General features: G+C 41.1%; 1 protein-coding gene across 12 annotated transcripts in view; it reads right to left on the bottom strand.

The window, feature by feature from the left end:
* The window catches only part of ACAP2 (ArfGAP with coiled-coil, ankyrin repeat and PH domains 2), a 61834-nt gene extending 48775 nt beyond the window's left edge, over positions 1–13059 (bottom strand). For 9 of the 12 annotated variants that reach the window (XM_086843583.1, XM_086843588.1, XM_086843592.1 and 6 more), the window contains exon 1: positions 12791–13025. In XM_086843583.1, the coding sequence (XP_086699709.1) occupies positions 12791–12843 (53 nt within the window). In that variant the 5' untranslated portion in view covers positions 12844–13025. Of the gene's footprint in view, positions 1–12790 lie in introns of all 12 variants that reach the window. The other 3 variants (XM_086843587.1, XM_086843591.1, XM_086843595.1) reach the window with 2 other exon arrangements.
* Positions 13060–13336: the final 277 nt, after the last annotated feature.

Below are 13336 nucleotides of genomic sequence, written 5' to 3'. Positions count from 1 at the left end.
GTCTTCCTCTGCCTCCACCTCCCTTTCCTCCCACAGCAGTTGCACCTTGGGATCATCTTTCAGATGCAAAGTAACTACTCACAGAGCTCAGGAAGAGGACAGACAGACTGCTGAGGGCAGCCTCAGGCCAGGGGAACCCACACACCACTGTGACTAATGCCACTGGACACTGCCACTTTTCACTGCTCAGTAAGGGCCATTTGCTGGTCACCAGGTTGCAAAGGTCCCTGTCCACCAGCACAGCTGCACAAAGTTGTTACTCCTCAGAGGAAGCCTCCACATTTGTCTGGGTTAAACTTCAGGAGCTTTCTACCTGTGCTTTCCCCTACCTTGCTGAGGTCCTGCTGGATGGCAGACCTACACCCTCCAGCTTCTCAGGGTTCCCTCCAGTCACTGCATACTTTATTTGATTTCCTTCATAAATACTGAGATATACAAAGGTGTCCAGAGGCAAGCTAACCAGCATGCCAAGAAGGAATACAGCTGGTACATGTGTTACAGCACCAGACAACCAGAGACTAAAAAAGAAACAAGACATATTGAGGGACAAAGAAGGCATACACGGAACAATAAGGCCTAATAACTTCGGATAACAGCATGGATAGATATAAGAAGAGCTTTACAACTTATGAGATGTGTCATAGCCATTAATATGGTCTCAAGAAAGAACACTGTTGCAGCCTGTCATAGAGCCCATTGAAATCCAGGGTTTGGCACTTCAGAGCTTTTTCCCCTGCTGGCACAGAGCCCCTCCATACTGAGGAACAGATGATGAACTCTCCCTGACATACTAAGATAAAATTCCTCATTCATGCTGGTACTTCTTACATTATTAATTCTTCAGTCATTGCCACACATTTTATCAATAGCTTAGAAAAACTTCTACGTGCCCTACATGAACAGTAGGGCTTTTAATCATAAAGCTGAACCCTCACCCTGAAATCCTAGAAATTTTCTATGAGCTTGGGGATTGAAATACAGAAATACATTTCCTGAACTGAAAAACACGATGTCGATGAATAAGCCAAGTTTTCAGGTACATAGCAAGAACTATCTGCATTTCAAATTTCCCTGGAGAAACAGGAATCAAGTCCTCAATATTAAAAGGACCATTCCTCCACTCCTCTCAAGTCAGACTTCTCTTAGAAAATAATCAAATGAAATAAAGCTACGACATTTACTGATTTCGTAAAATTATTAAAGCAATGGTATGCTTGTAAGTATCACTTAAAGTTGTCTGCACCTACAAGGTTTAGTTTCTTGTCAATAATTCATATGGTCTGATACAACAAGTAGGACAAATCCTTTTAAGACGTACACTTCACTTAATTTGTTCTTTCCTGTTAGAATACACACAGCTCAAAGATAATGAACATTATAAACAAATCAGTCATCAAAAAGTAACAAGTTCTATTGCCCTTAACACACATGTCTGGAAGCCAAACTCATTACCACTAAACTTGCACTAGCATTTAACAGTCTATATCACCCAGTCTATAAGAACTTCTGTGCTACCTGCTGGACCTAAATTTTTAAACTTTTTCTCTCACTACTCTTTTGCAGTAAATTGCCAGAAATGCCTAAAGGTGCTATTTCCCAATGATTTTGCCTAATATTTTTCTCCTAAACTTTTTCTACCCCAGCAGAGCCTGACAGTAAGCCCAAGCAGGAAATCAGCAACCTGTTTCCTCCACAAAGAGTCTGAGAAGCAGGATTTTCTTCATCTTTCAACTTCAGTGTTTTCTTCATCAGAAGACAGCTGTTAACAATATGAGGACACAAATGGTGACCATGAAAACTTCACAGAAAAGAAGTTGATTACGCTGCAAGCTGATAAGAATGCAACACATCACAATACGTGTCCTGCACAACTCTTGACTAGCTATTCAATATCCAAAAGCTTTGTAGGAGGACTTACTATCAGATAAGGAAGTAGGAGTACAGTATCAAGATCTTGCAACAAAAAAAAAAAAAGGCCACGGAAAGGAGCTCAAGGAACTGATGGTGTTGCACAGAAGCCTCGCTGCTGAAAATTTGCCAACATCACAGAGCTGCTTTAATCTTTTAAATCTCAGCAACTACCCAGGATCTTGAAGCAGCAGATGGAACGAAGGATTTCAACATTTGAAAACTCAAGTATGTAGTAAGGTCAGGAAGTGGAAGCATAAATATAACCATCAAGCGACCAAGTGCAAAAGATACAAGATAGGGCACCTAACGAATACACCCTGTTAGCCTCAAGATCTGGAGTTAGCAGTCAAATGCTAAGGAGTCCTGTCAACTTTGCTTATAAAAGCTGAAAGTAACAGCAGTCTGAAGAACAGTGAAGATACTAATCCCTGATTTGGAAAGACAACCCCTTACGTACCTCAGCTGCAGCCAATGCAGAAAGAGTAAATATCACTACATGGCACCAGCACAGCATTCTCAGGTTCAGTATTCTCAGAACTGATACAGCAGCATTTAACCACCAACAAAGAAATCTCGTGTGAAGTACAGGCAACTAAAGGTCTGAGTACTGCGCAGTTAAACAAAAAGATACAATATAATCTTAATGTGAATCTTGTGTTTGCTTTGATTTCAGAAAAATTAAGTAATACCTGTCCCTTTCTTTTTGTAACTCCCTTAGTTGCTAATTTAAACTTTTTACCATAGTTAGAAGAGCACTGCTGTGTACAAACAAGCATAAGCTGGCAAAGCCTTTGTAATCAGAGCTCAACACGTTTCAAAAGAGCTGAGGACCATTAGCTGTCTACAATTCCAGTTATATCATATGGATCTTCTTTACCAAAACCTGAGGGAAGTTTCAGATTTTCTATGAAGACTGAGTCCTCAGCAAGTATTTACCCTTTTTGTCCATTTCAGAAGTTGAATATTTCAGTAATACACTTTCACAAAACCAGAATGCTCTCTTTGACAGTCAGAGAGAATGCTGCAGCTTTGTTGTAATAGACAAATTCTGAACCTAATTTTTTATATTTAGATATTAGGTGAATATACATATATGGATCAATAACCTAAAGTCATTTTACACATAAATTAAGAGTTTTATTGTGCAGTTTTATTGTTCCCACATACTGCAAAAAGCAGTTTGTTTGCCCTTTGTGCCTTCTCACTGAAACAGACAGTCAAATGAATCCAATCTTAAACCAAGAGAGTGCATAAACATTAGAGCAGGACAATAGAGAAAGCTAGTGTATTCATGTTTTCTTCAATTTTTTAAATTTACTGTTTGCAAATTTGGAAAGGCCTTTCCTCCTCATCCCTTTCAAATGATAATGATAAGCTATTAAAAACAAAAAAAGGCATTTGGAACTTTCTAAGATAAAAACTACAAAATGCATGTGGCACACCCACAGCCCTGGAACTTCTTTAGGTACATTTAGTATCTTTTCTCCCACTACTTTTAGTCATCAAGAGATTTTTAAAGACCCTGGGATTTCATTCATCTATCAAAGCTAACTGCAGGTAAGCTGTTTTTCAACCAAACAGAAATTATCGTTCACTTATTTTATGTTAAAGGTTTTTCATCCCAAATCAATTGCAAATATTTTCAAACAAAATCTTGCAAGATTGATGTTTACAATACAGTGGATATTTTGTAATAGTAGGCACATTCAATGCTTCCCCTTATCATTTTTCATCATTCTTTTTGGAATAAATCAAGTAGGATAAAATAAATAGGCAGATACATTCTTCAAAATCAGACATCTGACAAAAGAAATGAAGTTAAATTAATACTTTTAAAAAATCATTCTCCACAAACTGGGTATTCTTCTGAAGAATAACCCCATAGATTCTTTTGACAAATAGTCCCATAGAGAAGGTGTGCAAATGTGTGCAGTCTTTTAAACAGAGTCCAACTTAGCAACACACAAATTCAGCCAAAAGCTGCGTCCTCAATGAAATACCACATTCCTCAGTCATCTTGAACACCTTTTAACCTTAATAGCAACCCTGTCTGGCAAAGCCAATGCAATTGTTCTATTGTTGCAGTGTGCCTTATCTGATCACTTACTGGTATCTATGCACAGATAGACAGTCAGCTAAAGCACCTTTGGAAATGATAGAGGAGAAACATGTGATTTCCAGGGTGCAGTTCACTTTATCCTGACACATATGGCTAAAACAAATCAAGAGCCGCTTGGGATCAAATCTTAATGAAGATTAATAGTTGTAAGGAGCCTAAGATCTGGCTTAAGAGGAGGGATGGTACACAGCAGATGAGATGCATTCTCCTTTTCCTGTTTAAGGAAGTTAAGAAAGAAGGGGCCTAGGTCATTATTTACTGAACACTTTCTATAGACAGGAACTCCAACTTACATGAATCATACAAGTCTAGGAAAGACAAGATATAAGCTACATTTCCAGCTGGCCTGTGAGTCTTTACAGTGCCTTTTGCTAATGCCAGTTAAAATCACAAGGCCCAACACTGCTGCGCTTACATTATTTTTCTTCTTCACCCACTTAGTTCCTATTTGGGTTGTCTTAAACCAAAAGTATAATATCAACATCATGTTACATGGAACCAATAGCATTGTTTTAACACCACATGCTCTTTACATTGAAGTTTCTCACAGGAATCCACTCAAATGCTGAGTCTGAGTACTTACACAAAGTACTCAGAACAAAACCCTCCAAACCCCACATCTTTTTATGCCAAAAATTACCAACATTCAGACACCCATCAGTTCCCACTGACCAGCAGCTTAAGCAGCAAGTGAGTCACTGGAGAGCTGGAATCTAGGAAGGCATCAGAGGGTGGGACAGGACTTCCAGCACAGACTCACACCAGCCACCACCTCCATGCTAAGCAGACAGGGATCCCTGCTCAGACCACAGGACAGGAACAGAAGGGGCTCAGTGCCTCCCTGGGTAGAGTCCACAGAGCAGAAACCCAAACCTCATTTCCCAGGTCATATTCCACATCTCTTTTTTCACAGGCAGAAGGGGTTCATGGCCAGAATTCTGAATACAATATGCTTTTCCTTTGTTCCAAAGGATTGAATTCAAATTTCCATCTACAACATGTCATTTTAAATATCAGTACACTAAAATCTGTTATGTGATCTCCAGCATTACATAAGTTATACATATTTTTAACTATAACTACAAGATCACTAAAAACTGAAGACTAGAATATTTCAAATCACAGAAATGTGTGTTTGATATGCATGTGCTCCTACTTAAATTAACATCTGGCAAACGGAGAGATGGAAATCTGCAACTGTCTTCCATAGAATACGGTTTTCAAAGTTTTAGCAGATGGAATACATTTCACTATATATGACTTCTCCAATTGTTTTGTACTATATCCAACTTAGAAACTTCAAAATCATATAAAGCAAATTCTCATAAGCTCTGCTTTATGTTTATCAAGACAAAACTGTAAGCAGAGGTCTTCCTCTAACAACTATTGCTGAAGGTAGATCACAAACTCATGAAAAGGTAGTTTATGTGCACCTATCAGATTCTTGTCCAAAAACACAGTACAACTATTTCAATAGCCGTTAACACTGAAATGTGAACTACAAAAATTATCCAAGTGTATTGTGTCCAAATACAGCAGAGTCTTAAAATATCAAATATATAACTTAAAATACCAAAAACAAATCCTGATTCGCAGAAAGACTCATGCCACACTAGTAAGTTTACCAACCCTCTGACAGGCATCTTCTCTGTTCAAAATCTCCTCTTATTCACAAAAGGATCTTGAAAGAACTATTTTGCAACAGATTATTTTCTTAGTCTACCATTGCGTCTTGTCAATTTGAAAATGTATATATGACATCATGAATTAGATTTCTCCTCACACAGGCATTGTATCACAACAACACAACTAATTTAGTCTAGGTCTGAGGCCTGGCTACTTCTAAAATTCATAAAATAAACATGAACCATAAAATCCTTATTCTGCCACATACAAAAAATCCTCTTGAAAATATTATCAAGAAGGCAAAACAATGTTTGAGTCTACTGGATTGCTTAAAATTGTCCATTTTATCATCATAATGATAATATCTACTATTTCTCATGTTCATAATCTAATATTTTAGTCATGTGAAAGAGTGACAACAAAACCAGGATTTACACTGCCTCACACAGAAGTATGGAAAACTCCTGCATGTATTAAAATAACATTACAGTCCACACACTAATCTGCATGTCCTCCCCACCGTCTTCCATTGCAGACAGCAAATTTAGCTGTTACTTTTGTTACAAATCTACCACTAGCAAAAAGCAAAGCACCTAAGTCACTACCTAAACTCACAGGAATATCTAAATCTCAAAAGAGCAGTATGTGATTAAAGAGATCACAAATGCATTTACACAGTTAAAACTTCTACATGTGTTCTTAAAATCAATTCTTCATGTACAAGTGAGACACAAAAAAAAAAAGTAACTAAATTACTCAGAATTTATTCTTCTACTTCCTGCCTATGTAAACATGACACTTCTGCATTTGCCTCACCTTGAGATACTAAACTGATGCAGGCAGCAAGGCCTGCATCAAGACTTGGCAAAGGGTTCTTGTCTGTAAAAAAGTAATTTCTGTAGCCAATAGAAATGAGACATTTTCCTTTCTTTATTTTTCCAAAACAGGTTATAAGAACAGTTTGCTTTGGGAAATTTTTAGAATTATTTACTCCAGTAAAAAGTTAGCAGTAATTTAAGCCATACTGTTCACTCACGAAGTAAGAACAGGAAAAATGCTGACTAAATAATGTGGTTCTGAATATAAGGTTGTCAAGAAGCTAAGCCTGAAAAAAGATCACAGGACGCTGCAAACATTGCTGAAATCAGCACATTTGTTATTCAGAGACCAACAGTTTCACAGATAGATACAGTGAAAAAATAGAGCCACCAAAAAGTCCATCTAGCTCAAGACACAGGTTTCTATTTTACGGATGCCACCTTCCCAATTAATATTCTATTTACTGACCCTGTTTTTCAGAGATTTTAACATTGCTGTTCCTCCTCTCACAAAAAATATAAAACTACCATCTCCATAACTTGGTTCTTAATGTAATTACATGAGATGTGCTTAGCCAACATAAATGAGACACTCCAGGCTAAAGAATCAAACATCTTCAAATCTATATTTAAAACCTGAAAGACTGTAAGGACTTGTATAATTACAGTTCCATTGCACACACACATAAATAAGCTGTCCTTCTAATTCTGCAAGTACTCATTAAAGATCAGTTGTACAGGCTTAATTAACATCAGTTCTTCAGCAACCATCCTGCCACTGTGCTACAGCAATGTTATGATAACGTGCAGATTTTGTCACTTCTTCCACTATAAGCTCCCTTCTCACTCTGGGGTTTTTTTAAAACATTTCCAGATAAAAATGTAAAAAGACCAAAACTGAGGAAGTTAACATTTTAAGTTCCTATTAGCAATTTCAGATATAGTTAAGATGTTTTAAATTCACTCTTGTTAATGTAAAACATAATCAAACAATAAAGAAAAATAACCACCATTAATAACACTATCCTTTGTTATTCATAACTGTGCCAGCCAACTTTTTTCATCATTTAAAAAATTTAGGTGCACTAATCAAATGAAAACATCCCTGATTTCAGGACACATTTCTCTAATCTCCATTAGGAAGGATTGTTAACAATATCCTACTAAGTTTTTCCAGTTTTAAAATATTTCTATGTAAGAGATTTTTCAGAGATGTAGTTGAAAGTGATCTTCAATAAACCTTCTTTATTCTTGATTTCCCTTGAAAAAAATTCTCTAACATTGCACACTATGTTCAAATACATCTCCCTTTCTTTTGCACACTATGTTCAAATACATCTCCCTTTCTTTAGGTCAGTCATTTTCTTAATGTACATTTGAAAGGCATAGTTTCAGATTTAAAAATAAATCAGCCATTGACTAGAGCCTGAGTAGAACAGGACAGTCACTGCAATCTCCACAAAAGCGCAGAATTAGAAATCTAGAATTAGTTTAACTCCACCAGACTCCCAGCAGCGTGGACAGGGATGTTGCACACATGTAACATACTGATGCCCCACTATGACTGTCCTCCACGTCACTTCAGCTACAAAAACTTCATGTCTGAAGTCTCATACAGGAAATTCTAAATGTTAACCACCACGTAAGTACGAAAAATGCTAAATACAAACTCGCAAAGTAAAGCCTTGGCAGCTTTTTCTTTTGACTTACTGTATCTTTTTTCCTATTCTTCTGCAATACTTTCCATCCTCCCTTGCCAAGCACGTTACAAACTTGCTTTTCAGTCCCAACACCAAGGGCAGAAAGCCCAGACCAAACATTTTGTTGGAAATTTGTTCTAAAAAAGCTAGGTGAGTCTGAGCAAAACAAACAGATTTTGTATGCAGAGTTCTTGGTCTCATTCCTCTTCACACTTGAAATGCGGCTGAGTTCACCCACAGGAGCAGCCTCGGTGATTTCAGTGGAGCCACATCCACGCAGGTGGGCTGAGCTATAAACAAAACCAGGCTGAACAGGAGGGGTTTGCTGCCACTCACAGCAGGCTGGGAAGCAGCTGCCCTCTAGCACCCTTCCCACTGGAACTCAGCACTGAAGGGACAACTCTCCTCATGTTCCTATTTCTATGTTTTCTCCAGAAAGTAATAAGCAGACCAAAGTATATGGGTCAGGAACTTTTGATAATTTCTCTGACTACTGAACACAACATATTCCAATAGGTTAAATAAGTCACTTTTTTATATTACTCGTAGTTTAAGTGATAAAACATTTACTATTATTTGGGAAACAGATGCTTAGTGACAAACCATTGGTTACACAGTGCAAAAGAAGAGAGAAAAAAATACATCATAAATCTGGAAAGCCAGAAAGTGCACAAGAGATCTCTTCAACCTGCATTCCCTGGATAGGCATGAGGTGCACCTGAGCTGACCCCACACAGACAGAGCAGGGCCAAAGCCACAGGAGAAGAAAGCCAGCACATAGCAGGGAACTCCAGTGACAAGCCAGCCTTACACCACAGGCCTGCCCTCCAGAGCAGTGCTTTAGCTCAATCAAAATGGAAGACTCCTCAGATGAGTCCCCTTGAAGGGAATACACTATAACCACAGTTCTACCCAGAAACTACCCACAAATACTTTTACTTAAATGGAAATTGACAACAGTTTCATTTATATTTTCATCTACCTCATTCACCCATCATCTGTTCTGCAGCTGGGGTCTCAGGAAATGAATAGAAATTTAAATGCAAAAAAATTTAAACTTCAGCAACAGTGACAGATAAGGACAAAGAAATTATCACAAAAACACAGAGCTTTTTATTAAAGCATTTTTAAAGACTGGATCAGCCTGAATGTTTTTGAAGAGAGTTCTACAATTGCACAGATTACAAGCAATTGAATTTAGCTTTTTCTATTATTTGTTGTTTATCAAAATTGTTAACTGCAACTTAGAGCAGCTGTATTTCTACATCACTTAAAATTGCTTCTCCTTTCTAGTAATTTAGTTCCACTGATTCATGTGGTTGCTACAGTGTTACCTCATTGAGAAAAAACATTCTGTAGGAAGAAGAAAAAATGAAAATGAAACAGCAATGTAGAAGCCTGCTTCATTAATCTCTTGAAACTTAAGCTCTCATTGTTTAAAGGAGAAATAATTATTTCACAATGCTATTTGCATATCAAAAAACTACTGCAGGAATGTGTGATTATATACACAGAACTTGCCAGCACAGCTCAGTTCTTACTGTTCAAGGACTGCTCCATGGCCCCTCCTCAGCCAACTTCTTCATTTGATGGGAAGTCATTGACACATTGTAGAAGAACTGCAAACGCATTTCCTCGCTAGATCTTTGGTCTGTCCATGTTTTAGGAGAGTGGATCATGACAGAAAAGCATGTGATTTCAGCGAGATTATTTTCAAAGCAGGAAAAAAAACCATGACTACACATTTGCAAAAGTGTGCCTGAACTCATAGCCCTTCCCACTACCTTAAAAATCTAAAAAAATCTGAATCTAAAAATCTAAATCTAAGTTTCTAAACATCAAGTCCCCAATGCCAAACTGATTTGGAATGTTGTAAGTTTACAAATATAGTGATGCAACAAGCCATTATTACTTCAGGTTTTATAATTCAGAGATTTCTTTATCATCTACTGAAAGGAAAAAAAAAACAACCAGCCTTGCTGTGAAATAACTCATCATACTTCTGCTATGAACCTTTACAGTCACTGTTACCTAATCATATATCAGGACCTCAACAACTCCAACCCACGATCCTTTCAAAAGCACTTTAAGCAAGGAAACAGATCCTAGGTTCTGTGATTTGGGGCCCAATTACATCTCAAAGACAAGAAATATCAATATGAACTTCATGAGAAAAAGATAAGCAAGAAAGAAAGCCATGTGGCTGAAGCTGCCTGTAGTAGCACGTTTTGAAAGATTTAAATGGTTCCTCACAAAAACAGGGATTCAGTGACTCAGGAACTCTGATTCACCCATGTCCTCCCAGTTATCACCACAACCATAAGAAAGTAACCTGTGACATTTCTATTCACTACATACCTCCCAACAGTTTTCTTTAACAGCTCTGACAGATATACTGACAGGAAGGATAGAGGCTACACCCTCCTGCTCAGCAAGGTCAGGAGAAAGCTGCAGCTCAGCTTTGCTACAAAGAACACAGACTAAGAAGCTGCTTTATGTCCACACTACCCCCTGCAAGAACATAGGACTTTGTCATGACCTTGCTCTACATTAGCATCTCTGTCATCCCTCAATAAAACCACTGCAATAACCTTCATTCAGAAGGTTTCCACTGTTTGGGTTGGGTAATTTATAAGAACACAAGGAATAACCAAAATTATAACAGCAAATATTGATGACTAATAATGAAAGATACGAACTTTTTAAGAAATACTACAGGAATTTTGCCTTGCAATTTTAACCATTTCCTATCAGTTAAAGTTTGGAAGAATGTTTTGCCATCATCAAGTGATTACACCACAAGGTTTTCTGCAATTTCTTCGAAGGTGGTAGTAATCAGACTGGGAAAAAGACCATGAAGTTCTAGAAGACCCTAACAAAGGGATTTGTCCAGTTTCTTTTCCTTGAAGGAATCAAGCAAGAGGAGCTTGCTCAAAAGAGAATGCTACAAAGTGAATTCAAATGAACTGATATGACTTACCTTGAAGAAACAGCAGCACACTTCTGCTCACAAATTTTAGTCACAACTTCTTGTTTCCTCAAGTGTATTTAGTACTTCAGCAAATATGAGTAATTTTAAAAATGCAACTACTGGTATAGTTCTATGGTTAAATTATGCCAATCTACAATTGCATTGTCACCAAATGGGATGAACCAACACTAAATACAGTTTCTCAGAATGTATATACACTGGCAAGCATGTCCAGCTCAGGAGGAAGCTTCGTGAAATAGCTAAGCCAATGTAAAAGTTCCCCGCTGCCTAAAGGGAGGTCTCACTCTCCGCTGCCTTCCTCTAGCCTTGCTTCTGGCAGTGAAGTTTCCTCTCTCTACTCCGCATAAGCTTTAGTAGGTTTCACACCCACTGAGACGCTGAGACACTCACTAACCTGGCAGAGAACCATCCAGTCTCTTCTGCCAGGGCACCCAGCTCATTGCAGGATCCAACAACACACGTCACAGTCACCAAAAAAACCGTGGGAGAAACAGCCAGCGACAAACTGGCAGCAGAGGCAGGAGCAAAGGAGGGAAGAACAGGAACCCCAACTTCTGCCAAGGGTAAGCCATTCAACCAACCTTCCTTCTCCAACTTCCTCTGCATCCCAGAAACCACAGGATTGCTAAAGCTGATACAAAGAGGAGGCGTGAACAGACGGCCAGAGAGCAGAGAAAGAGCAGTATTATTTCCCTCAACATCCAGAGCTCACCACAGAGCCACAGGCACTTGAGATACAGGCTCGGCATGGGACAGGAGGGACACAGCAGTGACACATCATGTCATGGAGCTGTCTGCATCTCCACCATCTAGCAGGGCAATACCAGGCACAGAAAGTAGATGTATGTAGGCACAAACCAGCTACACATCCCACAGAGAGGCATAATTATTAGCTACAACGGTGTCAAAGATATATACAGAATGGGTAAAAACATAAGGAAAGACTGAAGGGAAAGTTGCCTGACATGAGCAGAAGTAACCCTACAACAATGATAGGCAACTGGTCACTCGACTTGGGAAAAACAAAGGAGTGCATGCCTTGCTCTGACAACAGGAAGTAAGACGATATTGAGCTTGTTTGCTACTGGCACCCCAAGAGTGGCCACACCGAATATGGACCACCAACAGACGCAGGCAGGAGACACTGGGAACTGAAGTGTGAGCACAACTCTGAAGAACCGAAGACAGACCACCAAAGAGCTCACCCTCCCGAGCCTGAGTCTCAGCTGACACTGCTTCGGCTGACAAGCGTTCCCTGCATCAGCCGCCAGCCACCATTCAGCCTCATCTCCTCTAAGGCGAGTGACCCCAGCAGCGCTCACTGCACACTGCGCTATCTCCGCAGGAGCCCAGACCCCGCACGCTGCCCACCCAGTCCCACGTACCACACATGCTGCCCCTTTTCCTTGCACTTCCCACGCCCCCCCTCCCCTTCCTCCTCAGAGCCCCCACGCCACAGCAGGACCCACACAGACGCTGCCTGCCCCTCCACTCAAGGCCGGCTGCCCACAGCTCGCCAGCACCTGTCACCCCCAGGGCCGCACAGCTCGGCCCGCCCCGCACACACCGGGCCCCGCTTCCTGTCCCCCGGCACGACCCCAGCCCGGCCCCTTCTCGGCGGCACCTGAAGCGCGGCGAGTCCTTCAGGCACTCCTCGAAGTCCACGGTCACCTTCATGGTTGCGGGGCGAGCCGCTGCCTCCGCTGCTGCGGCTGCTGGCGGTGTTGGCGCGGCGAACCCGGGGCGAGGCGAGACCGGGCCAGGGCAGGCAGGGCGGGCGGGGCGGGCGGGACGGGGCGGGGCGGGGGCGGTGCTCGGGGCGGGGGCGGCGGCCGGAGCGCCCTGTGCCCGCCCCGCCCGGACGCGACTGACGGCCCGGGCAGCCAGCAGCGACCGCCCGCGAGGGCGGGGCCGCCGGCCAATCACAAGGCGAGAGGGGATGGCTCAGTAGGCAGAGCGCCCAATAGGTGTGGCCGCTCGGAAGATGCAGCCAACCGCCGGCACCGCAGCGATTGCTCCCGCCCGGCGTGCTCAGAGTGACAGCCGGGCCTGCCAACGTGCAGGCGGCCGCTGCCCTCCCGCCAATCGGCAGCTCCATCGCTGCGGCTGTCCGGGCCACTGAGGCCACAGCCCGGCCCGCCCGGCACTCGCCGCCGTGACGATGCCGGGG

This window comes from Cyanistes caeruleus, chromosome 10, assembly GCF_971803275.1.
Source record: "Cyanistes caeruleus chromosome 10, bCyaCae1.hap1.1, whole genome shotgun sequence".
NCBI lineage: Eukaryota > Metazoa > Chordata > Aves > Passeriformes > Paridae > Cyanistes > Cyanistes caeruleus.
Note: the sequence above shows the minus strand (reverse complement) of the source record. Positions and strands in the feature narration are given on the sequence as shown.